The sequence below is a fragment of the Lasioglossum baleicum genome, chromosome 10 (assembly GCF_051020765.1).
Source record: "Lasioglossum baleicum chromosome 10, iyLasBale1, whole genome shotgun sequence".
Classification (NCBI taxonomy): Eukaryota; Metazoa; Arthropoda; class Insecta; order Hymenoptera; family Halictidae; genus Lasioglossum; species Lasioglossum baleicum.
In genome coordinates this window covers 4,632,694-4,659,408 of record NC_134938.1, presented here as the reverse complement: position 1 = coordinate 4,659,408, position 26,715 = coordinate 4,632,694, and the positions used below count along the sequence as shown (strand labels likewise).

At 44.6% G+C, this 26,715-nt stretch overlaps 2 protein-coding genes across 18 annotated transcripts in view; both read right to left on the bottom strand.

Moving 5' to 3' along the window:
* The window catches only part of Unc-13 (unc-13), a 697,844-nt gene that overhangs the window by 369,464 nt on the left and 301,665 nt on the right, over nucleotides 1–26,715 (bottom strand). For 9 of the 17 annotated variants that reach the window (XM_076431956.1, XM_076431950.1, XM_076431946.1 and 6 more), the window contains exon 1: nucleotides 1,826–2,920. The exons of 1 other annotated variant lie outside the window; for it this stretch is intronic. In XM_076431956.1, the coding sequence (XP_076288071.1) occupies nucleotides 1,826–1,847 (22 nt within the window). In that variant the 5' untranslated portion in view covers nucleotides 1,848–2,920. Of the gene's footprint in view, nucleotides 1–1,825; nucleotides 2,921–26,715 lie in introns of those variants that run through there. 7 more of the 17 variants (XM_076431937.1, XM_076431939.1, XM_076431941.1 and 4 more) reach the window with 7 other exon arrangements.
* LOC143212799 (uncharacterized) lies at nucleotides 3,070–4,734 on the bottom strand. Its single transcript, XM_076431971.1, has one exon. The coding sequence runs from the start codon at nucleotides 3,886–3,888 to the stop codon at nucleotides 3,256–3,258; it is 633 nt and encodes a 210-aa protein (XP_076288086.1). The 5' UTR covers nucleotides 3,889–4,734; the 3' UTR covers nucleotides 3,070–3,255.

Here is a 26,715-nt window from a genome sequence, read left to right as displayed (position 1 = left end):
GCGTAATTTAAAGTTCAAAAATAATCTGCGTGATTCCGCGTCCTTGCATAAACACGATTTCCACGGGGTAAAAAGAGGAAGAATAAAAATTGTTTCGCGGTTACAAAGTTTCCGCAATAATTGCGTTCGAAAATCGCGTTTCGCGCTTTATTCAATATTGTTGGAAATGAAAAGTAATGTTGCCGGAGGGGAAAACTGTATTCCATTTGCTGGGAAATAACACATCGATGTTGGAATGTATTCTTCGATCGCCAAGAGAAAAATTCAGTTTCCCGATGAAATTAATTCACGGCTTCTTCTTAACGAGCGGAAAAAACGATTGGCTACTAAAACACGAGTAACGTAGATTGGAAAAGCTGTAAACTTTGCATCGATGTAGAGAATAATTAATAAGAAAATATTATGTAAATATCATTTTGTACATCTAGAATCTTTTTGGTATTGAGTAGTCGCAGTAGACTTGGCAGGCACGTCTGACCATTGCTCGTTGATTCTACTTGTGTCGGTGTCTAGTGATTACAATACTGCGAATTTTTGTGAAAATAAAAATTGTTTGCCTTAATTGTACGACATTTATTTCTTTCCTGAATAACTTGAATGATTTTAAAAGAATGCAGTAGTATTTTCAACATCTTTAAATGTTCTTACTGTTCTGCAGTTGACGCACTCATTTTTGTCGCGAACGCATAAAATCCGCAGTCTCTACGACAGTCTAATATTTAAAAATTGCTAATAGTCTTTTTGAATGTTAGTCATTAGTCAAAACTTTTTGATTAGTTAGTGATAACTAAATGGCAAATAATTTGTCACAACTCTAAGTAATCGTTAGCTATTGCTCATTAGTGAATTAGTAGTTGATGATCAGTCATCAATCTTTAGTCATCAGTCACTATTGTGCGATTAACATACATTAATATTATTAATTAGTTATCACTAACTAATCAAAAAGTTTTGACTAATGCCTATTTTGCTATGACTAACATTAAAAAAGACTATTAGTCATTTTTAAATATTAGTTGACTATTGCCCAACTCTGCTGGTAATTACCTTTGAACAAGAAAATTATGAAAATGTCATTTTACAAATGGCGTTATATTCAAACATTTTTTCCAGTCCGGAGCAATATATCGCTTGTCCTAATTGTATGCCACAGAAAGCAGAACGACGAAATGCATGTCAAGAACCGCTGCAAGTGCGACCCGTAAAAAGGCCAGAAAAATGTCGAAAAAGCGACGAGCCGACTCGTTCCCTTAAACAACGAAGAAATTTACCGTTTGCGCAGGCTGCGATTCAACGGTCTATTTAAAAACACAAATGAGAAGCATGAGGCAACATCAGACATAGCTAACAATTCAGCCGTAATTTAAGGGAGAAATCACTCCTTTTATCCGAACCAATCCCTCTACTTAAGTGAAAATCACTTGTTTCCACTGTCGTTACACGGGAGAAGTCCCCGTTAAATAGTTTTAATGAATCCTCGCGGCTCCCCGATGCATTTAACGACCCATTTTATTATCGAATTCTTGAAATTCTTTCAGCCCCTGCTGGCTCCAAGTGTTTCCACGGGTTCAGCGTGGATTATTCGCCCACCCCGAAACAGTTTATTCGGAAAAACGTTTGTGAAATCTCCGAGGAAGGTGTCGTAAAATATTCGGCGCGTTTCACAGCGACCATACTTTATCGTCTGTTCCTACAGCTGTATTTCACAGTGTTCCAGAATATTGCTTATAAAAGAACCGTCGAAATCACCGCGCCGCGGCGTTCGCGATCGCATGCGTCTCGAAGGGTGGCGAGCGGGGATGAAATAAGAAGCAGAAAGACTCACCCGTGACGCTGAGCAGCGACATGTTCGAAGATGTTCGGGCAAATCGGCTTAACGTTGAGAGTTTCGCTTAATTGGCCGAGCGGCACTTGACGCGGCGTTCGGATCCTTTGGAAAGTGATGCAGCTATATGTATGACGAAACACGCCGGATCGAAGGAGCACACTCGCGTATATCTCGCCGTACAGGTTTTCGTTCCGCCCGGCACCGGTTATTTTCTGTTCGCACTGTGCGCCTGTCTAGCACGCGGTTGACGTGTGCTGCACGCGTGCGTTTAAACGTGCATGTTCATAATATATGTATATACTATACATATACATATATATGGTATAATACGTGTCCGGCCGAATATATGTATTCGTGTAATGCGTTCTTGTACATACATATACATATATCTCTATATATATACGTATATAAATAAATAGATATTTATATATATGCGTGTATATATTCGTATATCAGTAAATATTACAGAGCAAGAGAAAGACAGCAGAAGAGATACAGAGATAGCGGTTCAGAGGGACAGATAGCGTGAGAGGGGGACAGATAAACAGAGAGATAGAGAGAAAGATACAATATTGTATACGTGTGTCGCGAGTATGGCGCGTCCACACGAATCGAAAATCTCAGGGCAGGAGTACACGAGTCGCAACGGTGTCGCACGCTTCTCCCGCTGGTCTGTCCTCTGTTCCTCCTGCTTTGTCTATCTTGTGTGTTGTTTCTGTGATTTCCGTCCCTCTCTATCCGTCTATCTCGACTGTCTATAATCCTCGTCGCGTTCTTTCTCGCGGCGAGTGTGTGTTACTCCTTGCCGCTTGTTTACGCTCTGTCTCTCTCTCTCTCTTCCGTTACTGTCGTCGTGAACGCGCGAGATCAACCCGTTTCTCCTCCACGACGCACTCGTCCCCGCGCGTATCGTACGTGTCTAGCTCGCGTTGCTATCGCACGTTGTTATCGCGCGGGGTGCTGTACACGAACAACGACAACGATCCGCCCACGAAGACTCTCTAATTGTATCACTCGCGCCTCTCTATTCGGACACTGATACTTCTCCACGAATGCACAATGATCACGCGCGTACTTTTTGTATTCCGTTCGGTGGTTCCGCGACACACCGTGAGAACCGGTGTGCGCGCGTGGAAGAGGGGTAGGGAGTAAGGGGAAGTGAACGGTGAAAGATAGAGCAAGAGAGAGAGAGAGAGTGGGAGGATGGTTTGAGAGAGAAAGAATGAGAAAAAGAGTGTATCTCCGGTGAAAGCTCGCCGGTGGTTTGATCGGTACACGCCGATAAACGCGCTATATATCCGTTGTTCACTGGCTTATACACGATGGGCACCGTTAGAATCGTAACCGTTTACATGTGAACGGCACACCGTCGCGGAATCGCACACCGCGATTATTATCGACTCGGCGTAACAGCGAGGGGCTGTTGGTCACGCGCAAAACCGTGCACCCAGCACGTTCTGCCGGCTAAGGCGGTTACTGTCCACGCTCTCGGCGTCCGCTACCACCACTTTTGTTTCTCTCGCCACGCTCTTCGTTTCCTGTTCCCCGTGTGCCACGTCCTGTTGCTCCTCGGCGTTCGGCTTGCACGACGATGACGGGGCTGATGCTAGCGCTGTTGCTGGCGACGTTGCTCGACAGTTGGACGCTATCTTTGTCGTCGATCCGTGCACGATCCTCGGGATTCCTAGCGGCGAGTCGTCCTCGTGGTTGTCGGCGAGCGTGAGGCGGTCTGACTTTAACAGGGAGGCGGCGAACTCGGCACGAGGGTGATAGTAACGGTGGTAGTAGTAGTAGTAGCAGTGGTATGGGAACGGCAACGGCGGCAGCGCCAACACGACGCAGCTGCTGGTCCTCCTCAGGTCGGTGGCCACGGTGTCGGTGTCGGTGTCAGTGTCGGTGTCGGTGTCGATGTTGTCATCTACCCGGCCGGAACGAGGCAGCATCGCCGTGGCACCGCGGTGTATCGCTTCTTCGGACCGCTTTTCTGCACCGTAGGTTCGGCCGAGCGCCTCTCGCTTCAGGAGGAGCGCCCACCGTGCCACCTTTCTCGTTATTATCATAGTAGCAGGGGCTGCAGTGCATGCGCCGGTTCGCACGTATCCCGTGCTCGTCAAGGAACCGTACACCAACGACAGCCGCCTCGTCTTCGTCGTCGTCGCGAGCCACGACCGGTTACGGGCATTTCACCGCGATCTCGGTGCACCGGGGGTTAAACCATACACGCGCAAGGGAGGCCGATGAAGGTGGAGGGAAGAGAGATAGATAGATATATATAGAGAGAGAGGGGGAGAGAAAGAAAAAAAGAAAGAGAAATAGAAAGAGTTAGTCCCGAACAAGCAAGATAGATAAGGGATAAACCGAAAAAAAGAAAAGAAACACGCGGATATACTTTATGCAGCGGGGGTTGGGGGACTGGTCGAGGATTCGGTCGGTTCGGGTATGAAGCGGAAATGGTGTAAAACAAGAGAGGGAGAGAAAGAGAGATAGAAACGGAGGGAAACGGAGGGAGGAACGACAAGGGTACGACTAGGATGTGGGGGGAGACGAGGAACACGCACCACGACAGAAAAAAAATGAACGGGACGTATCGTCGCGAACGAAACGATCGAGTTTCACACTGGTCTAACGGTGCGCTCCGTCGTTGTGCTCGCACTTGATCCCCGACGTTCCGTGCACGTTGTTTCCCCCTGATGATTGTTGATTATACTACGGTGTACGAAAAGACAAGACTGCACCGTGGCCGCGGACGTGTGCGGTGCTCCGGATGCACTACCACATTAATGCGGTGAAACGTTGTTGCGAGCGTACGCGGACTGCTCGACGTCGAGCACTGTGCGGACGGAGACGCCTCCGACTCGCCGCCGCCATCTTGCTACGTCAAGCGGGTTGCATTGAGTCGGCGCCGTGGCCAACGAGGCCGAAACTATAGCGACCCCTACCGACGGCAACCGATCGTTTCGGCGAACGGACGCGAAATCAGCCACCCCTCGCGACCGTCCCCGCGGAACTGCCGTGCATTTCGCTCCGATTGTTTCCTCATTTCTAATTCGACGTTACCATCGACGATTACACGCTCGATTGATGCACCGACCCGGCCGGCTCTCTTTTCAGACCACTCCGCGCCCGTACCTGCGTCCGTACATGCACCGGTGCCCGATCGCGATCGATCGAAAGTCGGGTTCTCGTCCGATGCAATTCGACAGAAGCAGAGTTGGCCAACAAGTAAACTGATTAATGATCAACGAATGTAACGACTCTTCCAAGTCGGTGTCTTGTTTTCTTTTTCAGCGCGGCGTGTTCGTTCGCGTAGAGCAATACGCAGCAGCGTGAGTACACGTTGTGTTAATTATTGTGATAGGCATCGTGCCAGATTGCGTTTAAACGCATCTCGCGCACAGGAATCGCCACGTGGGGAACCGTGCGCCGGAAATTGATTAACCGTGACACGCCGCGTCGTCGAGCTCGGAATCTGTAGCTTTAATGGGTTCGTTACCGGCGACCGGTCGTTCCAGAATTCTCGGGATGCGTTTATCATTTCGCATAAAAATCCACAGATTCGTTAAAATCGATCACGCGTGTCACTGCATGTCAACTATTAAACATAGATCTTCGTAGAGACTCCGATTGAAATTTTCAGACATATTTGAAATTCAAACTCCGTTTCCTCGATATCAGAAAAACGTCGCATGCATCCCTTTGGCTCTACGCGGCTCAATTGCAATATAATGTCGGACCGCCGCCCTGTATTCAACTTTTTCCTATGCACATATTCAAAGAACGAATTTTGGCAGAGTTCGCGAATTTTTCAAGCACCGTGCGCCGTTCCAGCCATTTCGCAGCTTTCATCTCTGCGCGCGAGCTCGGGAAAAGGTGTTCGAGCGGATTCCTCCCGCGTTTCGATTAATTTCCCGGCGTTGCGAAATCGATTTAAGACGCATCGAACCACCGGGGACGAGTAGCTCGTTCGCGAATCGTCTGAAACGCGAGTCCTTTGATACACGAGCCGGAAAATCGAAATGATTTCTCTCCGGCGCACTGTGCGACGAGCAGTGGACAAAAGTCGAGAACGTAAAGTCTAAAATTCATAGGATGTAGTACAGTAAAATACTAACACAACTTATTGAATTCTTTGAAATATGGAATTTTGTGCACAACAATGTGCAGCATTCCGACGCACTGCGGGGCAGTCTGCGAAAAAGTTCTCGATTTGTTTGGACGGGCCTGTGTAAACGCTAGTTAGCGCGCGTAATCGCCGATATAGCAGAGTTGGTCGAGCGGCATCAGGCTCGAGAATAGTTCGAACGCGCGCAGTTAAGGGAGGAAATTGGTTCATTCGGATAACTGCACGTAAAGCGTTCCCGCTCGCGTGAGGAGCGACCGTAATATAAAATTGGACAAGCCGGGGGACACGCAACGTCTGGAATTTTCAGTTCCTGCGGAACCGTATCCGGACTGGAACGATCTATCATCCGGGCGGACTAATGATATTCTCAGCGTTATCGTGGCGCAATGTCCCATAAAAATTCTTTGCTGCTCCGCCCCTGGCAGACAGCACGGCTCAAGTTCCGTCTTCTTTCGTCGGAGCCCGAATTGGCTGGGTCTCCGCAAACAAACCCCTCGGTCTACGTCTCTAGGTATTGCTAACGGGTTCATTACTCCTCGGCCAGGTACACGCATCAACTGCTGACTTGTGCTACCAGTGGAATCGTTTCTCTTGTTCCGTGGTAATCCTACCAACTCTTATCCTCGGCACAATGGCTGGTTGCTCCTATGTAGTCGCTGACATGTCTGACCTAGAACGGCTAGAACCACTGTATCAGCCAGGGGTGCACGTTGCACAGGCTCCTGCGAATAGTATCTAGACATATTGTGTCCCTATGTTTAACGGCATGTACACGCGAGGGAAAGAATCTCTTTCTCTCTCCCTCTCTCGTGTATTGTCACGGTATGGCAACAGGTTATGAATAGAAAATAGATATTTACGCGGGGACGTAGAATATTTGATGCACGCCGAGCCCTCTTGCATAACTCGTCGACGGCGAGTCTGTATTCTCGAAAAAGGAACTACGCCGGAGTAATGTGGGGTAACGTAATGGCAGCTGTTATAAATAGACTGCTATGCTATCGTGTTATCAATAAGAGATACGCCGTGCACGGGTTCTATCGATACAGTCGGCGCACAGTGCTTGTAAGCTTGCACGAAATCAGTGTCGCCAGATCAGGGGAGTCCAGTCGGATTCAGGGGAATACAGTTACCCCCTCTCTGTCTGCACCGGATCTGTCACGACCCTAGTAGGGGATGACTCCGAGAGACGACGTCTCTTGATGGAGTCCGAAATTGTCCGAAATGGAACTGAATTAACGGAAAACCACACTGACTGAGCTCCTTCGGTGCGAAGTGGATCAGCGGAGTGGGGATGAGACGGAGTGGGAACGCGTAGTGGAGTAGGGAGCACTGGCGCGCGGAGTGGGGATCGCTGAACGCGATGACGTACTACCGTTAATATTTAAATATTTTTTTCTCCTAGACGCACAGCTTTTTTTAAATTTGTTTTTTTAATATTACATTGTGATCCAATTCTGAGCTATGTTTAAAGTTTCAAGCCTTTAGCTCATCGGGAAGCGGTTTAAAATTCGATTACAAGATTTGACGCATACAACAACGACACGGCAAGCTAATATAAGCGTGGTAAAAAGGAAGGCCCATTTTGAAGAAATCGAAAAGGGTTTTCTTATACTACATGAACTCTAACCCTTGCCTTTTCCTTAGAATCTTAGAAAATGGAAGAATTAAAGAAATTAAAAAATTCCAAGGCTGCTTATAATAAAACTTTGGTGGATCAACCATCGCGCAAAAATGACAAATTGTACATAATTTCGATTTATATAATTGAAAATAACGATATATCTAAATGTTGTAGTACTATAATAATTGTAGGCGCAACGTTGGATATTCGATGGCAAATTGACATAATTTTTCGTCGTAGGCCCTATGTTGGGGATTTGTAGGCAACACCACTAACCATATCCCAACTAACTCCCAACCATTGGTCACCGTTGGCCAACCATAAATGCTACTAGGGGTGGCAGTGTGCACATGCGGGATAGAAGCGTGGAGTGGGAGACACTTGTAATAGATACTGCATAATTTATGGAGGTCAAATTTTGTCAATTTTATGATTCTGGTGCACCGTGGAGACGCGAGAAAAATCTCGCAAAAATATGTTCGCTAGGTATAGCTGAGCTGCCCATCCCAGCGAGCCCTGTATATAAATAATAAATACATGGCGTAACATACGGTTAGAAAGGGCGCATCGGTCCTCGTGCCCCGAACCGAGGAAAATATTTCTGAAAAGTAGTCGGTACACGGTCGAAGAAAAGCGGAACTTTTGTGGCTTGCTTTCAATGCGTCGTGTTGGCGGTCGTCTTACTCGTCTCAGGCATCACGCGGAAACCATTTTACCCGGATTCTCTCTCAACTCCTGCTCGACATCTGATCATTCGCCCACGTCCGCCGTTCTAAGTGCAAGAATGACGTAATACACAAGCGTTTCGCTTGCAAGTCGACTGTCGCTTATTGTAAGAAAGACCTAAGTTGCAAGGATAGAGACTACATTTTTCAGACTACCTTTATGTTTGAAAATGTTATACACATTGTACAGAGGCTGTGGGGCAACAGATGGGAGAAAATTTAAAGGGTCACTTCTTGTAACTTTATAATAGGACAATTTAAAGCGGGGCCTAAATGGGTTTCGAAAATAACTTTCAAATTGTTATGTAGAGGTCCTCACGCTTCCAGCACGCTGCATCCGACGATGAGAATTAATAGATAAATGAAATAGAGTGAAATTAAAAATAGGAAGAAGCAGCGAGTTGTAGGATGAAACCTGTTAATTTTCGATGAAAAATGAACTTATTTGGATGCGATATAAACGGCGATGTATAGATACGGAGAAAATTCATAATGTAGTTGGTGTGCGACATTATAATGAATTATGGGTGGGAAGTTGCACAAAAAGAAACTGATTAATATTCGAAGCAGGTTCCAAGTGGTCTTCCGCAAGACTGAAACTTGCGATAGAAACCGCGGTTCGTTCATTTTCTTCGTCCAACTTGACGAAACTTCGCCAACGAAGTTTCTCCCACTGATTTCCCTGGGTTCCATTGTGATACGTTGCCTTTTCCTTGAATGCGGTATCCCTGTTCGTTGTTGCTTTATTTCGTAATTTGATTGCCGCCGGTGGTACACAACATTGCTTTTGGGGATAACGTGCAGTTCGGAAGTATATCCCTGAACTACTATTTCAAGCAAAATCATTTTAAAAGATGATTGAACCGATCGGAGAACGATAATAACGAAGAGCACTTGTTTATAATCGAGAGCGTATCCTCGTTTCAAGGCATTTGCAATAATTAGAAAAGGTAAATGTGGCTAACATTACCGCCCTAACAACGTTTCCGATTATATACATTGATTTCGACAAGCACACAAGCTCCGGGATTGGTTTCCAATCAGGAAATCGAATACTAATGACAACAAAGCTGGGCTCCATGATACAACTAGCATTAAGACCATGCGAACCTATGTATGTAGCAAATACTAGGGATTAAGTGCAGATGGGATACAACAATAATGGCAACAGCTGCACTCGGCACGGTAAGGTACGAAAAGCGGATCGCATAAACCTGTAGACACAGTATTTAGCAGTCAACAGAAGACATTGACTGTCGTTGAAGATCATTAATCTTGCGATTTGAATCAACGATTATTAGACAAAAATGAGCAGATGAAAAACATTGAAAATATCGGACGATTATATTTTGCAAGGAAAAACGCCGCATGTCACAATTTCAAAAAATTTGAGTTTATGCATTAATTGAGCTATATGGTATAGGATTTATATATTGACCAGAAGAAAAGTCATGGAAAGAAATTCGAAAGGCACAAAAAATAATGCTATTTAACCCGGCATTGGTAAGGTGGGAAAATGTATTGTAAGTGGTAAGGTGGGGTCCCACAGACCCCAGGAAAAAATATATTGTATTATGGAAATATAAATACCTTTTTCATAAATATAAGATTAGGTATTGCTTAAGAGGCTTGTAATTTATCAGAATAAAAACGCAGATCCACGAAATTAAATTTTTATTATTCAAAAACCTGGACAACTGTCACGCGTTGTTACAATGTTACAATCAATCTAAAATCTCTGGGGTCTGTGAGTCCCCACCTAACTAACGCCGGGTTAACCGATATCGTATGTCAAAGCATTATAGTGATCAAAACTTCAAACGACAATATCTCGCAAGTGAAATCAATTCCTGACAACCACAGATCTTATTTGTGACTTGCTAAAATGATTAAAACGAGAATGTATAGCTATTACTTGATTTCGCAACTTTGAATCATCCTGCGTGATATGACAAGTAGAGAATGCATTATTGGACACATCCTGTAGGCGAGAATCTCAATCGGGACTACGAGAGATCATAGAACACAATGCAAGGGATCTCTGCTGTATAGTATGGAATGACGGGTACCCTAAATTCGTAGGTGTTGATACGAAGGACACGAACGGGTGTGTAGAATCCGAAACAAAGATGCTAGGATAGTGCAAATCGATATCGAAATCCTGCAGGACATAGGAACGTACTATCGATGACCTCGTAAACATGTAGAAATCGATAGCCGACGATGCGATGGTACAATATCATGTAAAATAAGCGTGGGAATATATAAGAAACAATCTAAAAGGAATATAAAAAAGTTTTTCTATACCGTCTCTCAACTGATCACTGTTTTCTTTCAAAGGAGTAGATCCGAGATATTACAACTGTCCATCTCGCTCCTATTACTCTAGGTATGCGATATTCTGTATTGTTGCATAGCACTTGCACCGTGTTAAAAAAGACACTTCCCTTAACGAGTATCTTCCACGATGAGTCTGATGTCTCTGCAATTCTCTTTAACTACAGCTAAAAATGTTTCTCTTACATTCCCGTTTTACATCCTGCCAAGGGGTCATCCAACAAATTTTTCGGTGGTCGAAACGTTGTTGTTTATAGTTTATTCTCATACCTCCGGAGAAAATGTATACTACCTCATTTAAGTACAATATTAGGTATACGAATTAATTCGTGGCCCTCACAATTATTATTTGTAATTTTGTTTTATATCGAAATCTTTTAATGGGATCATCCATCACCTGTAAAAGGGTGCAACTGTATGGAAAATGATGGGGATTATTTTTTATTTTCAAGAATTGAGTATGTTTTGGTTGTTTGAAAATGGACAAACAATATATTCACTTTCGAGATATAGCCGTTTAAAGTTTTGATCACTTCGACTTAGGACATCGATTAAATTGTATTATTTTTTCGAACATTTCGAAATTGTTTTCATGCCTTTTTTTCTGGTAAATACGTCAATCCTATACTACGAAGATCAATGAATGCATAAACTCAAATCTTTTGAAATTGTAACATGCGGCGTTTTTCCTTGCAACTACAGATATGTGAAAACGAAGCTACGAATTAATTTGTACACCTAATACAATCCTGCGCAGAGTTTTTAAAGTTAGTTAGTTTTACACGTGAAGCAATTATACGAAAGGGGAGTCGACCTCTATTACGTCCTTCAACCATCTTGATAGACGAAACTGGTGCTGTCATCTATATCGTGCCGCGTTAAATTTTAAAATTACACGCTTGCATTGCATTTGATATCTATAAATTATAGTCTGACTGTAAAACAATGATACACACAGTGAACTCTGTTTATCACGACGTTCAAAGGACAGAGAATCGACTTCGTTTTAAACGAACGTTGTTACAAGCAAAATGAATTAAATTTAATTAAAACATAATTAAAACATGGAGGTTTCGTATGTATTAATATGATGTTACCATCAACACACACACAAGCAAGTGTGAATATATTCAAATAATCGTATCTTTATTGATCTACTTAACTTGAATGCGTTCGGCCACCGAAGAGATGATATTAAAGACTGCTAGCCCCTGTGCTATTCAGCAACATAGGCAAGAAGGCACAGGTGGGCGCGGTGATAACGTGGAACTTACAGTGATCTGAAATACCACATCGCTATAAGTTCCACCACCGACGAGATACTATCACCGATCAGATCTGTACTATTAAAGACTGCCAGCCTTATGGGAGTTCGTGTCACTCGAATATTTCGGTGTTCTCTTACGCCCTCTAAGATATATTCTGACTGGAGTGAGAAACAGAAGGCCATCGACATGATCTCGTCGGTGCAGAAGGCTACTGAGGAGATTCTCGTCGGTGAGAAGGCAAATCGTCACGGAACCATATTGATCATCATGAATTGTTACATTCTGTACCGAGCAGATATTTCAGACGATGTTGGTTTCACTATTAAAAGCAAAACTCAAGGACAAAGAATTCCTAGAAATATATTACTGAAACATAATTTTTTAGGAAAATCAACAATTCCTGTTTCAAATTTTATACGAGACACCTCAGTTTGTAATTTCAAAACATTTCATAAACGAGAATTATTACCTTTCACTTTTTTATACATAAATGTTCCAAGAATCGATCTGGACAAAAATATTTTGAAAAGACTTTACTTTTTTGAATAAATTAATGCGTGCGAATGTTCATGGTTTAAAAGTTATTCTATATTTCGAGTTTTATTGTCTATTTTTACGAAAAAATTACATGGCAAGGTGGTCAAGCGAGTGCTCGTTAACATCATTAGAAAAAGGAATTGTTATAAACATTAAACAGCCAGATATAATAAATTTATCTGTGAATTGTATCGAATAAATTAATGCGTGCGAATGTTATGATTTAAAAGTTATTACGTATCACGAAAACTATTAGCCACTTTGACTAAAAAATTAGGTGGTCAGATAGCCAAGGGATTGCTTGTGGACATCGGCGTCAAATAGAATTGTTATAAACATTAACCAGCTGGAAATAATAAATTTTTCAATAATTGTCACGGCGATCGACATCGATCGATATTCGGCGGAGTGGGGGGCGCCGCTCGAGCTCGGCAGATCGGCGAGAGCTCACCGGTGGTCAGTCAGTCGGGGCGTGGGAAGCAGGGTGAGCGGACGTGCTGCGGGACCAGGAGCGCCAGGAGAACCGGAGGGACCAGAGGTGGACCAGAGGTGGACTAGAGGTCATCTACAGTTACCCTGGCCTACCTTCAACTGTCAATTCAAGGAACAACGGTAAGTTTGATTACTAATATTTTTCAAAACTTCTTTTGTCCTTTTAAACTCGACCTTCATACTTTTGAAATTTTTATCGAGACTTTCAATGAAGACTATTGAGTCTTCTTCAAATTTATCAATTTTATTCTTTACAAAAATTACATTTTGAGCGTCCCACTCGTATGCAGGATTATAATTGCTCTTGTGAGCTGCTTCGTTGGTTGTTTTCGCAATCGTGTGCGGGGTTATAGTTATTCTCTTAAGATAAGAGTACTTGTCCACGTCGTTGGCAAAAGGAATGATTATAAACATTAATTATGTAGCTAGAATTAATAAATGTCTCATGGCATTATCTTCTATATGATAAAAATCAATTTTGAATAAATTAATGCGTGCGAATGTTCATGGTTTAAAAGTTATTCTATATTTCGAGTTTTATTGTCTATTTTCACGAAAAATTTAGATGGCAAGGTGGTCAAGGGAGTGCTCGTTAACATCGTTAGAAAAAGGAATTGTTATAAACATTAAACAGCCAGATACAATAAATTTATCTGTGAATTGTATCGAATAAGTTAATGCGTGCGAATGTTCATGGTTTAAAAGTTATTCTATATTTCGAGTTTTATTGTCTATTTTTACGAAAAATTTAGAAGGCAAGGTGGTCAAGGGAGTGCTCGTTAACATCGTTAGAAAAAGGAATTGTTATAAACATTAAACAGCCAGATATAATAAATTTATCTGTGAATTGTATCGAATAAATTAATGCGTGCGAATGTTCATGGTTTAAAAGTTATTCTATATTTCGAGTTTTATTGTCTATTTTTACGAAAAATTTAGAAGGCAAGGTGGTCAAGGGAGTGCTCGTTAACATCGTTAGAAAAAGGAATTGTTATAAACATTAAACAGCCAGATACAATAAATTTATCTGTGAATTGTATCGAATAAATTAATGCGTGCGAATGTTCATGGTTTAAAAGTTATTCTATATTTCGAGTTTTATTGTCTATTTTTACGAAAAATTTAGAAGGCAAGGTGGTCAAGGGAGTGCTCGTTAACATCGTTAGAAAAAGGAATTGTTATAAACATTAAACATCCAGATATAATAAATTTATCTGTGAATTGTATCGAATAAATTAATGCGTGCGAATGTTCATGGTTTAAAAGTTATTCTATATTTCGAGTTTTATTGTCTATTTTTGAGAAAAATTTAGAAGGCAATGTGGTCAAGGGAGTGCTCGTTAACATCGTTAGAAAAAGGAATTGTTATAAACATTAAACAGCCAGATATAATAAATTTATCTGTGAATTGTATCGAATAAATTAATGCGTGCGAATGTTATGATTTAAAAGTTATTACGTATCACGAAAACTATTAGCCACTTTGACTAAAAAATTAGGTGGTCAGATAGCCAAGGGATTGCTTGTGGACATCGGCGTCAAATAGAATTGTTATAAACATTAACCAGCTGGAAATAATAAATGTTTCAATAATTGTCACGGCGATCGACATCGATCGATATTCGGCGGAGTGGGGGGCGCCGCTCGAGCTCGGCAGATCGGCGAGAGCTCACCGGTGGTCAGTCAGTCGGGGCGTGGGAAGCAGGGTGAGCGGACGTGCTGCGGGACCAGGAGCGCCAGGAGAACCGGAGGGACCAGAGGTGGACCAGAGGTCATCTACAGTTACCCTGGCCTACCTTCAACTGTCAATTCAAGGAACAACGGTAAGTTTGATTACTAATATTTTTCAAAACTTCTTTTGTCCTTTTAAACTCGACCTTCATACTTTTGAAATTTTTATCGAGACTTTCAATGAAGACTATTGAGTCTTCTTCAAATTTATCAATTTTATTCTTTACAAAAATTACATTTTGAGCGTCCCACTCGTATGCAGGATTATAATTGCTCTTGTGAGCTGCTTCGTTGGTTGTTTTCGCAATCGTGTGCGGGGTTATAGTTATTCTCTTAAGATAAGAGTACTTGTCCACGTCGTTGGCAAAAGGAATGATTATAAACATTAATTATGTAGCTAGAATTAATAAATGTCTCATGGCATTATCTTCTATATAATAAAAATCAATTTTGAATAAATTAATGCGTGCGAATGTTCATGGTTTAAAAGTTATTCTATATTTCGAGTTTTATTGTCTATTTTCACGAAAAATTTAGATGGCAAGGTGGTCAAGGGAGTGCTCGTTAACATCGTTAGAAAAAGGAATTGTTATAAACATTAAACAGCCAGATACAATAAATTTATCTGTGAATTGTATCGAATAAATTAATGCGTGCGAATGTTCATGGTTTAAAAGTTATTCTATATTTCGAGTTTTATTGTCTATTTTTACGAAAAATTTAGAAGGCAAGGTGGTCAAGGGAGTGCTCGTTAACATCGTTAGAAAAAGGAATTGTTATAAACATTAAACATCCAGATATAATAAATTTATCTGTGAATTGTATCGAATAAATTAATGCGTGCGAATGTTCATGGTTTAAAAGTTATTCTATATTTCGAGTTTTATTGTCTATTTTTGAGAAAAATTTAGAAGGCAATGTGGTCAAGGGAGTGCTCGTTAACATCGTTAGAAAAAGGAATTGTTATAAACATTAAACAGCCAGATATAATAAATTTATCTGTGAATTGTATCGAATAAATTAATGCGTGCGAATGTTATGATTTAAAAGTTATTACGTATCACGAAAACTATTAGCCACTTTGACTAAAAAATTAGGTGGTCAGATAGCCAAGGGATTGCTTGTGGACATCGGCGTCAAATAGAATTGTTATAAACATTAACCAGCTGGAAATAATAAATTTTTCAATAATTGTCACGGCGATCGACATCGATCGATATTCGGCGGAGTGGGGGGCGCCACTCGAGCTCGGCAGATCGGCGAGAGCTCACCGGTGGTCAGTCAGTCGGGGCGTGGGAAGCAGGGTGAGCGGACGTGCTGCGGGACCAGGAGCGCCAGGAGAACCGGAGGGACCAGAGGTGGACTAGAGGTCATCTACAGTTACCCTGGCCTACCTTCAACTGTCAATTCAAGGAACAACGGTAAGTTTGATTACTAATATTTTTCAAAACTTCTTTTGTCCTTTTAAACTCGACCTTCATACTTTTGACATTTTTATCGAGACTTTCAATGAAGACTATTGAGTCTTCTTCAAATTTATCAATTTTATTCTTTACAAAAATTACATTTTGAGCGTCCCACTCGTATGCAGGATTATAATTGCTCTTGTGAGCTGCTTCGTTGGTTGTTTTCGCAATCGTGTGCGGGGTTATAGTTATTCTCTTAAGATAAGAGTACTTGTCCACGTCGTTGGCAAAAGGAATGATTATAAACATTAATTATGTAGCTAGAATTAATAAATGTCTCATGGCATTATCTTCTATATAATAAAAATCAATTTTGAATAAATTAATGCGTGCGAATGTTCATGGTTTAAAAGTTATTCTATATTTCGAGTTTTATTGTCTATTTTCACGAAAAATTTAGATGGCAAGGTGGTCAAGGGAGTGCTCGTTAACATCGTTAGAAAAAGGAATTGTTATAAACATTAAACAGCCAGATATAATAAATTTATCTGTGAATTGTATCGAATAAATTAATGCGTGCGAATGTTATGATTTAAAAGTTATTACGTATCACGAAAACTATTAGCCACTTTGACTAAAAAATTAGGTGGTCAGATAGCCAAGGGATTGCTTGTGGACATCGCTGTCAAATAGAATTGTTATGAACATTAACCAGCTGGAAATAATAAATTTTTCAATAATTGTCACGGCGATCGACATCGATCGATATTCGGCGGAGTGGGGGGCGCCACTCGAGCTCGGCAGATCGGCGAGAGCTCACCGGTGGTCAGTCAGTCGGGGCGGGGGAAGCAGGGTGAGCGGACGTGCTGCGGGACCAGGAGCGCCAGGAGAACCGGAGGTGGACTAGAGGTCATCTACAGTTACCCTGGCCAACCTTCAACTGTCAATTCAAGGAACAACGGTAAGTTTGATTACTAATATTTTTCAAAACTTCTTTTGTCTTTTTAAACTCGTCCTTCATACTTTTGAAATTTTTATCGAGACTTTCAATGATGACTATTGAGTCTTCTTCAAATTTATCAATTTTATTCTTTATAAAAATTACATTTTGAGCGTCCCACTCGTATGCAGGATTACAATTGCTCTTGTGAGCTGCTTCGTTGGTTGTATTCGCACTCATGTGCAGAATTATGATTGGTCTTCTGACTGTTGAATTGAATTTCCAATTGTTTGCATCGGAACTTTCACAAGTCCCGCTTCGAAACATTTTCATATCTTGTCTGAAATTGGTATTCCTCCGATCGGAGGTCCCCCAGGGGCTCACTCACGGATGGTGCCGTGAGTGAGTACGGGGTGTCGCGTCCCCGGGGTACCCGAATCGCCTATAGGCCGCACCCGTGTGCGGGGTTAGTTTGGCTCTCGTGAGCTGGTGTTAGGTTGGCTCTCGTGAGCTGGTATTAGGTTGGCTCTCGTGAGCTGGTTAGATTCGCACTCGTGTGCGGGGTTTGTTTGGCTTTCGTGAGCTGGTGTTAGGTTGGCTCTCGTGAGCTGGTTAGATTCGCACTCGTGTGCGGGGTTTGTTTGGCTCTCGTGAGCTGGTATTAGGTTGGCTCTCATGAGCTAGTTAAATTCGCACTCGTGTGCGGGGTTTGTTTGGCTCTCGTGAGCGGGTATTAGGTTTGCACTCGTGTGCAGGGTTATGTATTGTTATGTCTAACTATATTATTAGTCTTTTTCAGCTAGAATACACCATGAAGGGGTTACACCAAGAAGAGGACACACCGAGAAGAGGACACACCAAGTAGAGGACACACCAAGAAGAGGACACACCAAGAAGAGGACGTACCACGAAGTTGTAGTTTTATTCGCCGAGGGAGGTCCCCCAGGGGCTCACTCACGGCCGCATCCGTGAGTGAGTACGGGGAGTCGCGTCCCCGGGGTACCCGAATCGCCGATAGGCCGCACCCGAGTAAGTCGAGTAATTATTGTCTTAAATTCACGTTACTCGTTTTCTTGATTCCGACACAGCCTTCTGTTGTGTCGGACCTTGCTTGTATGTACCAGACCGATTGGAGCCGGTATTCGGCGTCGATACATTGAGAGGGGTGGTTCATTGAGACCTGTTTACTCGTATTGCCATTCTCTCTGTTCGTAATCCTACCCACGTTACCTCAATGCAGTGCGTTGCCTGGTGGCAGGTAGTTGGCAGAGAAATTCTCTGTTCGTCATCCTACCCACGTCATCTCAATGCAGTGCGTTGCCTGGTGGCAGGTAGTTGGCAGAGAGATGGTGTTACGTTTGAACACTTCTCACTGTCCATTCCTCTTGGTGAGGACACGTCAGGTATCGGCTCTGACCGGAGCTGCACTGCAAGCATTGTACGCGCCGCGTCACCTTCGAACTAGAGCCTTCTGCTCTGGTTCGCCCTTGTTTTTCACTTTGAAAGAATCAGAGCCTTCTGCCTGATTCGCTTTTGATCCCCCGCGGATCGGAGACTTCTTCTCCGATTCACACCTTTTGCTCCGCGATAATTGCTCGACTTGCGTGCGTAATTTAGTATAATTCCATCGACTTGCGTGCGTTAGTTATTAAGATTGTATATCGTCGTTCTAAATATGTCGAGTAATTATTGCCGTAACGTCTCTTTACTCGACTCGTATTTTTGACTCCGACACAGCCTTCTGCTGTGTCGGACCTTGCTTGTATGTACCAGACCGGTTGGAGCCGGTAGTCGGCGTCGATACATTGAGTGGGGTGGTTCATTGAGACCTGTTCACTCGTATTGCCATTCTCTCCGTTCGTAATCCTACCCACGTCATCTCAACGCATTGTGTTGCCTGGTGGCAGGTAGTTGGCAGAGAAATTCTCTGTTCGTCATCCTACCCACGTCATCTCAATGCAGTGCGTTGCCTGGTGGCAGGTAGTTGGCAGAGAGATGGTGTTACGTTTGAACACTTCTCACTGTCCATTCCTCTTGGTGAGGACACGTCAGGTATCGGCTCTGACCGGAGCTGCACTGCAAGCATTGTACGCGCCGCGTCACCTTCGAACTAGAGCCTTCTGCTCTGGTTCGCTCTTGTTTTTCACTTTGAAAGAATCAGAGCCTTCTGCCTGATTCGCTTTTGATCCCCCGCGGATCGGAGACTTCTTCTCCGATTCACACCTTTTGCTCCGCGATAATTGCTCGACTTGCGTGCGTAATTTAGTATAATTCCATCGACTTGCGTGCGTTAGTTATTAAGATTGTATATCGTCGTTCTAAATATGTCGAGTAATTATTGCCGTAACGTCACTTTACTCGACTCGTATTTTTGACTCCGACACAGCCTTCTGCTGTGTCGGACCTTGCTTGTATGTACCAGACCGGTTGGAGCCGGTAGTCGGCGTCGATACATTGAGTGGGGTGGTTCATTGAGACCTGTTCACTCGTATTGCCATTCTCTCTGTTCGTAATCCTACCCACGTCATCTCAACGCATTGTGTTGCCTGGTGGCAGGTAGTTGGCAGAGAAATTCTCTGTTCGTCATCCTACCCACGTCATCTCAATGCAGTGCGTTGCCTGGTGGCAGGTAGTTGGCAGAGAGATGGTGTTACGTTTGAACACTTCTCACTGTCCATTCCTCTTGGTGAGGACACGTCAGGTATCGGCTCTGACCGGAGCTGCACTGCAAGCATTGTACGCGCCGCGTCACCTTCGAACTAGAGCCTTCTGCTCTGGTTCGCTCTTGTTTTTCACTTTGAAAGAATCAGAGCCTTCTGCCTGATTCGCTTTTGATCCCCCGCGGATCGGAGACTTCTTCTCCGATTCACACCTTTTGCTCCGCGATAATTGCTCGACTTGCGTGCGTAATTTAGTATAATTCCATCGACTTGCGTGCGTTAGTTATTAAGATTGTATATCGTCGTTCTAAATATGTCGAGTAATTATTGCCGTAACGTCTCTTTACTCGACTCGTATTTTTGACTCCGACACAGCCTTCTGCTGTGTCGGACCTTGCTTGTATGTACCAGACCGGTTGGAGCCGGTAGTCGGCGTCGATACATTGAGTGGGGTGGTTCATTGAGACCTGTTCACTCGTATTGCCATTCTCTCCGTTCGTAATCCTACCCACGTCATCTCAACGCATTGTGTTGCCTGGTGGCAGGTAGTTGGCAGAGAAATTCTCTGTTCGTCATCCTACCCACGTCATCTCAATGCAGTGCGTTGCCTGGTGGCAGGTAGTTGGCAGAGAGATGGTGTTACGTTTGAACACTTCTCACTGTCCATTCCTCTTGGTGAGGACACGTCAGGTATCGGCTCTGACCGGAGCTGCACTGCAAGCATTGTACGCGCCGCGTCACCTTCGAACTAGAGCCTTCTGCTCTGGTTCGCTCTTGTTTCTCACTTTGAAAGAATCAGAGCCTTCTGCCTGATTCGCTTTTGATCCCCCGTGGATCGGAGACTTCTTCTCCGATTCACACCTTTTGCTCCGCGATAATTACTCGACATACTTGCGTAATTTAGTATAAGTCCGTTGTTGTAAGAAAGGGAGCCAGAAGGAATATTGCATTCGTTCTGACTCCCTTTCGGGTCTCTCGTGCAGCAACCTCCTCGTGGTGAGACCTGGGCAATCGGTGTTATCCTCTATTTGTAAGAACTTGTAAACTCTTATGAATAGAGGATAATACCGAGCTAATAGCTGCACATTGCACATTTACAATTTTCGATAAGATTGTGTACCATAATAGAATTTAAGACTTGCGGGATATAGAAACATATGTATTTCATTAAATTGTATGTGAATTTACTTTGAGGTAGCTTGCTGTCGGCCAAGGGTACATCGATGCTTTCTTCGTTTACCCTTGGCCCGCCTTGAGTTTGTTATTGCAATCAGTCATCTCGACAATTTGTATTTCTGAATTTCCAATTGTTTGCATCGGAACTTTCACAAGTCCCGCTTCGAAACATTTTCATATCTTGTCTGAAATTGGTATACCTCCGATCGGAGGTCCCCCAGGGGCTCACTCACGGATGGTGCCGTGAGTGAGTACGGGGTGTCGCGTCCCCGGGGTACCCGAATCGCCTATAGGCCGCACCCGTGTGCGGGGTTAGTTTGGCTCTCGTGAGCTGGTGTTAGGTTGGCTCTCGTGAGCTGGTATTAGGTTGGCTCTCGTGAGCTGGTATTAGGTTGGCTCTCGTGAGCTGGTTAGATTCGCACTCGTGTGCGGGGTTTGTTTGGCTCTCGTGAGCTGGTATTAGGTTGGCTCTCGTGAGCTGGTTAGATTCGCACTCGTGTGCGGGGTTTGTTTGGCTCTCGTGAGCTGGTGTTAGGTTGGCTCTCATGAGCTAGTTAAATTCGCACTCGTGTGCGGGGTTTGTTTGGCTCTCGTGAGCGGGTATTAGGTTTGCACTCGTGTGCAGGGTTATGTATTGTTATGTCTAACTATATTATTAGTCTTTTTCAGCTAGAATACACCATGAAGGGGTTACACCAAGAAGAGGACACACCGAGAAGAGGACACACCAAGTAGAGGACACACCAAGAAGAGGACACACCAAGAAGAGGACGTACCACGAAGTTGTAGTTTTATTCGCCGAGGGAGGTCCCCCAGGGGCTCACTCACGGCCGCATCCGTGAGTGAGTACGGGGAGTCGCGTCCCCGGGGTACCCGAATCGCCGATAGGCCGCACCCGAGTAAGTCGAGTAATTATTGTCTTAAATTCACGTTACTCGTTTTCTTGATTCCGACACAGCCTTCTGTTGTGTCGGACCTTGCTTGTATGTACCAGACCGATTGGAGCCGGTATTCGGCGTCGATACATTGAGAGGGGTGGTTCATTGAGACCTGTTTACTCGTATTGCCATTCTCTCTGTTCGTAATCCTACCCACGTTACCTCAATGCAGTGCGTTGCCTGGTGGCAGGTAGTTGGCAGAGAAATTCTCTGTTCGTCATCCTACCCACGTCATCTCAATGCAGTGCGTTGCCTGGTGGCAGGTAGTTGGCAGAGAGATGGTGTTACGTTTGAACACTTCTCACTGTCCATTCCTCTTGGTGAGGACACGTCAGGTATCGGCTCTGACCGGAGCTGCACTGCAAGCATTGTACGCGCCGCGTCACCTTCGAACTAGAGCCTTCTGCTCTGGTTCGCCCTTGTTTTTCACTTTGAAAGAATCAGAGCCTTCTGCCTGATTCGCTTTTGATCCCCCGCGGATCGGAGACTTCTTCTCCGATTCACACCTTTTGCTCCGCGATAATTGCTCGACTTGCGTGCGTAATTTAGTATAATTCCATCGACTTGCGTGCGTTAGTTATTAAGATTGTATATCGTCGTTCTAAATATGTCGAGTAATTATTGCCGTAACGTCTCTTTACTCGACTCGTATTTTTGACTCCGACACAGCCTTCTGCTGTGTCGGACCTTGCTTGTATGTACCAGACCGGTTGGAGCCGGTAGTCGGCGTCGATACATTGAGTGGGGTGGTTCATTGAGACCTGTTCACTCGTATTGCCATTCTCTCCGTTCGTAATCCTACCCACGTCATCTCAACGCATTGTGTTGCCTGGTGGCAGGTAGTTGGCAGAGAAATTCTCTGTTCGTCATCCTACCCACGTCATCTCAATGCAGTGCGTTGCCTGGTGGCAGGTAGTTGGCAGAGAGATGGTGTTACGTTTGAACACTTCTCACTGTCCATTCCTCTTGGTGAGGACACGTCAGGTATCGGCTCTGACCGGAGCTGCACTGCAAGCATTGTACGCGCCGCGTCACCTTCGAACTAGAGCCTTCTGCTCTGGTTCGCTCTTGTTTTTCACTTTGAAAGAATCAGAGCCTTCTGCCTGATTCGCTTTTGATCCCCCGCGGATCGGAGACTTCTTCTCCGATTCACACCTTTTGCTCCGCGATAATTGCTCGACTTGCGTGCGTAATTTAGTATAATTCCATCGACTTGCGTGCGTTAGTTATTAAGATTGTATATCGTCGTTCTAAATATGTCGAGTAATTATTGCCGTAACGTCACTTTACTCGACTCGTATTTTTGACTCCGACACAGCCTTCTGCTGTGTCGGACCTTGCTTGTATGTACCAGACCGGTTGGAGCCGGTAGTCGGCGTCGATACATTGAGTGGGGTGGTTCATTGAGACCTGTTCACTCGTATTGCCATTCTCTCTGTTCGTAATCCTACCCACGTCATCTCAACGCATTGTGTTGCCTGGTGGCAGGTAGTTGGCAGAGAAATTCTCTGTTCGTCATCCTACCCACGTCATCTCAATGCAGTGCGTTGCCTGGTGGCAGGTAGTTGGCAGAGAGATGGTGTTACGTTTGAACACTTCTCACTGTCCATTCCTCTTGGTGAGGACACGTCAGGTATCGGCTCTGACCGGAGCTGCACTGCAAGCATTGTACGCGCCGCGTCACCTTCGAACTAGAGCCTTCTGCTCTGGTTCGCTCTTGTTTTTCACTTTGAAAGAATCAGAGCCTTCTGCCTGATTCGCTTTTGATCCCCCGCGGATCGGAGACTTCTTCTCCGATTCACACCTTTTGCTCCGCGATAATTGCTCGACTTGCGTGCGTAATTTAGTATAATTCCATCGACTTGCGTGCGTTAGTTATTAAGATTGTATATCGTCGTTCTAAATATGTCGAGTAATTATTGCCGTAACGTCTCTTTACTCGACTCGTATTTTTGACTCCGACACAGCCTTCTGCTGTGTCGGACCTTGCTTGTATGTACCAGACCGGTTGGAGCCGGTAGTCGGCGTCGATACATTGAGTGGGGTGGTTCATTGAGACCTGTTCACTCGTATTGCCATTCTCTCCGTTCGTAATCCTACCCACGTCATCTCAACGCATTGTGTTGCCTGGTGGCAGGTAGTTGGCAGAGAAATTCTCTGTTCGTCATCCTACCCACGTCATCTCAATGCAGTGCGTTGCCTGGTGGCAGGTAGTTGGCAGAGAGATGGTGTTACGTTTGAACACTTCTCACTGTCCATTCCTCTTGGTGAGGACACGTCAGGTATCGGCTCTGACCGGAGCTGCACTGCAAGCATTGTACGCGCCGCGTCACCTTCGAACTAGAGCCTTCTGCTCTGGTTCGCTCTTGTTTCTCACTTTGAAAGAATCAGAGCCTTCTGCCTGATTCGCTTTTGATCCCCCGTGGATCGGAGACTTCTTCTCCGATTCACACCTTTTGCTCCGCGATAATTACTCGACATACTTGCGTAATTTAGTATAAGTCCGTTGTTGTAAGAAAGGGAGCCAGAAGGAATATTGCATTCGTTCTGACTCCCTTTCGGGTCTCTCGTGCAGCAACCTCCTCGTGGTGAGACCTGGGCAATCGGTGTTATCCTCTATTTGTAAGAACTTGTAAACTCTTATGAATAGAGGATAATACCGAGCTAATAGCTGCACATTGCACATTTACAATTTTCGATAAGATTGTGTACCATAATAGAATTTAAGACTTGCGGGATATAGAAACATATGTATTTCATTAAATTGTATGTGAATTTACTTTGAGGTAGCTTGCTGTCGGCCAAGGGTACATCGATGCTTTCTTCGTTTACCCTTGGCTCGCCTTGAGTTTGTTATTGCAATCAGTCATCTCGACAATTTGTATTTCTGAATTTCCAATTGTTTGCATCGGAACTTTCACAAGTCCCGCTTCGAAACATTTTCATATCTTGTCTGAAATTGGTATACCTCCGATCGGAGGTCCCCCAGGGGCTCACTCACGGATGGTGCCGTGAGTGAGTACGGGGTGTCGCGTCCCCGGGGTACCCGAATCGCCTATAGGCCGCACCCGTGTGCGGGGTTAGTTTGGCTCTCGTGAGCTGGTGTTAGGTTGGCTCTCGTGAGCTGGTATTAGGTTGGCTCTCGTGAGCTGGTTAGATTCGCACTCGTGTGCGGGGTTTGTTTGGCTTTCGTGAGCTGGTGTTAGGTTGGCTCTCGTGAGCTGGTTAGATTCGCACTCGTGTGCGGGGTTTGTTTGGCTCTCGTGAGCTGGTATTAGGTTGGCTCTCGTGAGCTGGTATTAGGTTGGCTCTCGTGAGCTGGTTAGATTCGCACTCGTGTGCGGGGTTTGTTTGGCTCTCGTGAGCTGGTATTAGGTTGGCTCTCGTGAGCTGGTTAGATTCGCACTCGTGTGCGGGGTTTGTTTGGCTCTCGTGAGCTGGTGTTAGGTTGGCTCTCATGAGCTAGTTAAATTCGCACTCGTGTGCGGGGTTTGTTTGGCTCTCGTGAGCGGGTATTAGGTTTGCACTCGTGTGCAGGGTTATGTATTGTTATGTCTAACTATATTATTAGTCTTTTTCAGCTAGAATACACCATGAAGGGGTTACACCAAGAAGAGGACACACCGAGAAGAGGACACACCAAGTAGAGGACACACCAAGAAGAGGACACACCAAGAAGAGGACGTACCACGAAGTTGTAGTTTTATTCGCCGAGGGAGGTCCCCCAGGGGCTCACTCACGGCCGCATCCGTGAGTGAGTACGGGGAGTCGCGTCCCCGGGGTACCCGAATCGCCGATAGGCCGCACCCGAGTAAGTCGAGTAATTATTGTCTTAAATTCACGTTACTCGTTTTCTTGATTCCGACACAGCCTTCTGTTGTGTCGGACCTTGCTTGTATGTACCAGACCGATTGGAGCCGGTATTCGGCGTCGATACATTGAGAGGGGTGGTTCATTGAGACCTGTTTACTCGTATTGCCATTCTCTCTGTTCGTAATCCTACCCACGTTACCTCAATGCAGTGCGTTGCCTGGTGGCAGGTAGTTGGCAGAGAAATTCTCTGTTCGTCATCCTACCCACGTCATCTCAATGCAGTGCGTTGCCTGGTGGCAGGTAGTTGGCAGAGAGATGGTGTTACGTTTGAACACTTCTCACTGTCCATTCCTCTTGGTGAGGACACGTCAGGTATCGGCTCTGACCGGAGCTGCACTGCAAGCATTGTACGCGCCGCGTCACCTTCGAACTAGAGCCTTCTGCTCTGGTTCGCTCTTGTTTTTCACTTTGAAAGAATCAGAGCCTTCTGCCTGATTCGCTTTTGATCCCCCGCGGATCGGAGACTTCTTCTCCGATTCACACCTTTTGCTCCGCGATAATTGCTCGACTTGCGTGCGTAATTTAGTATAATTCCATCGACTTGCGTGCGTTAGTTATTAAGATTGTATATCGTCGTTCTAAATATGTCGAGTAATTATTGCCGTAACGTCACTTTACTCGACTCGTATTTTTGACTCCGACACAGCCTTCTGCTGTGTCGGACCTTGCTTGTATGTACCAGACCGGTTGGAGCCGCTAGTCGGCGTCGATACATTGAGAGGGGTGGTTCATTGAGACCTGTTCACTCGTATTGCCATTCTCTCTGTTCGTAATCCTACCCACGTCATCTCAACGCATTGTGTTGCCTGGTGGCAGGTAGTTGGCAGAGAAATTCTCTGTTCGTCATCCTACCCACGTCATCTCAACGCATTGTGTTGCCTGGTGGCAGGTAGTTGACAGAGAGATGGTATTACGTTTGAACACTTCTCACTGTCCATTTCTCTTGGTGAGGACACGTCGGGTATCGGCTCTGGCCGGGGCTGGGCTGCAAGCATTGTACGCGCCGCGTCACCATCGAAACAGAGCCTTCTGCTCTGGTTCGCTCTTGTTTCTCACT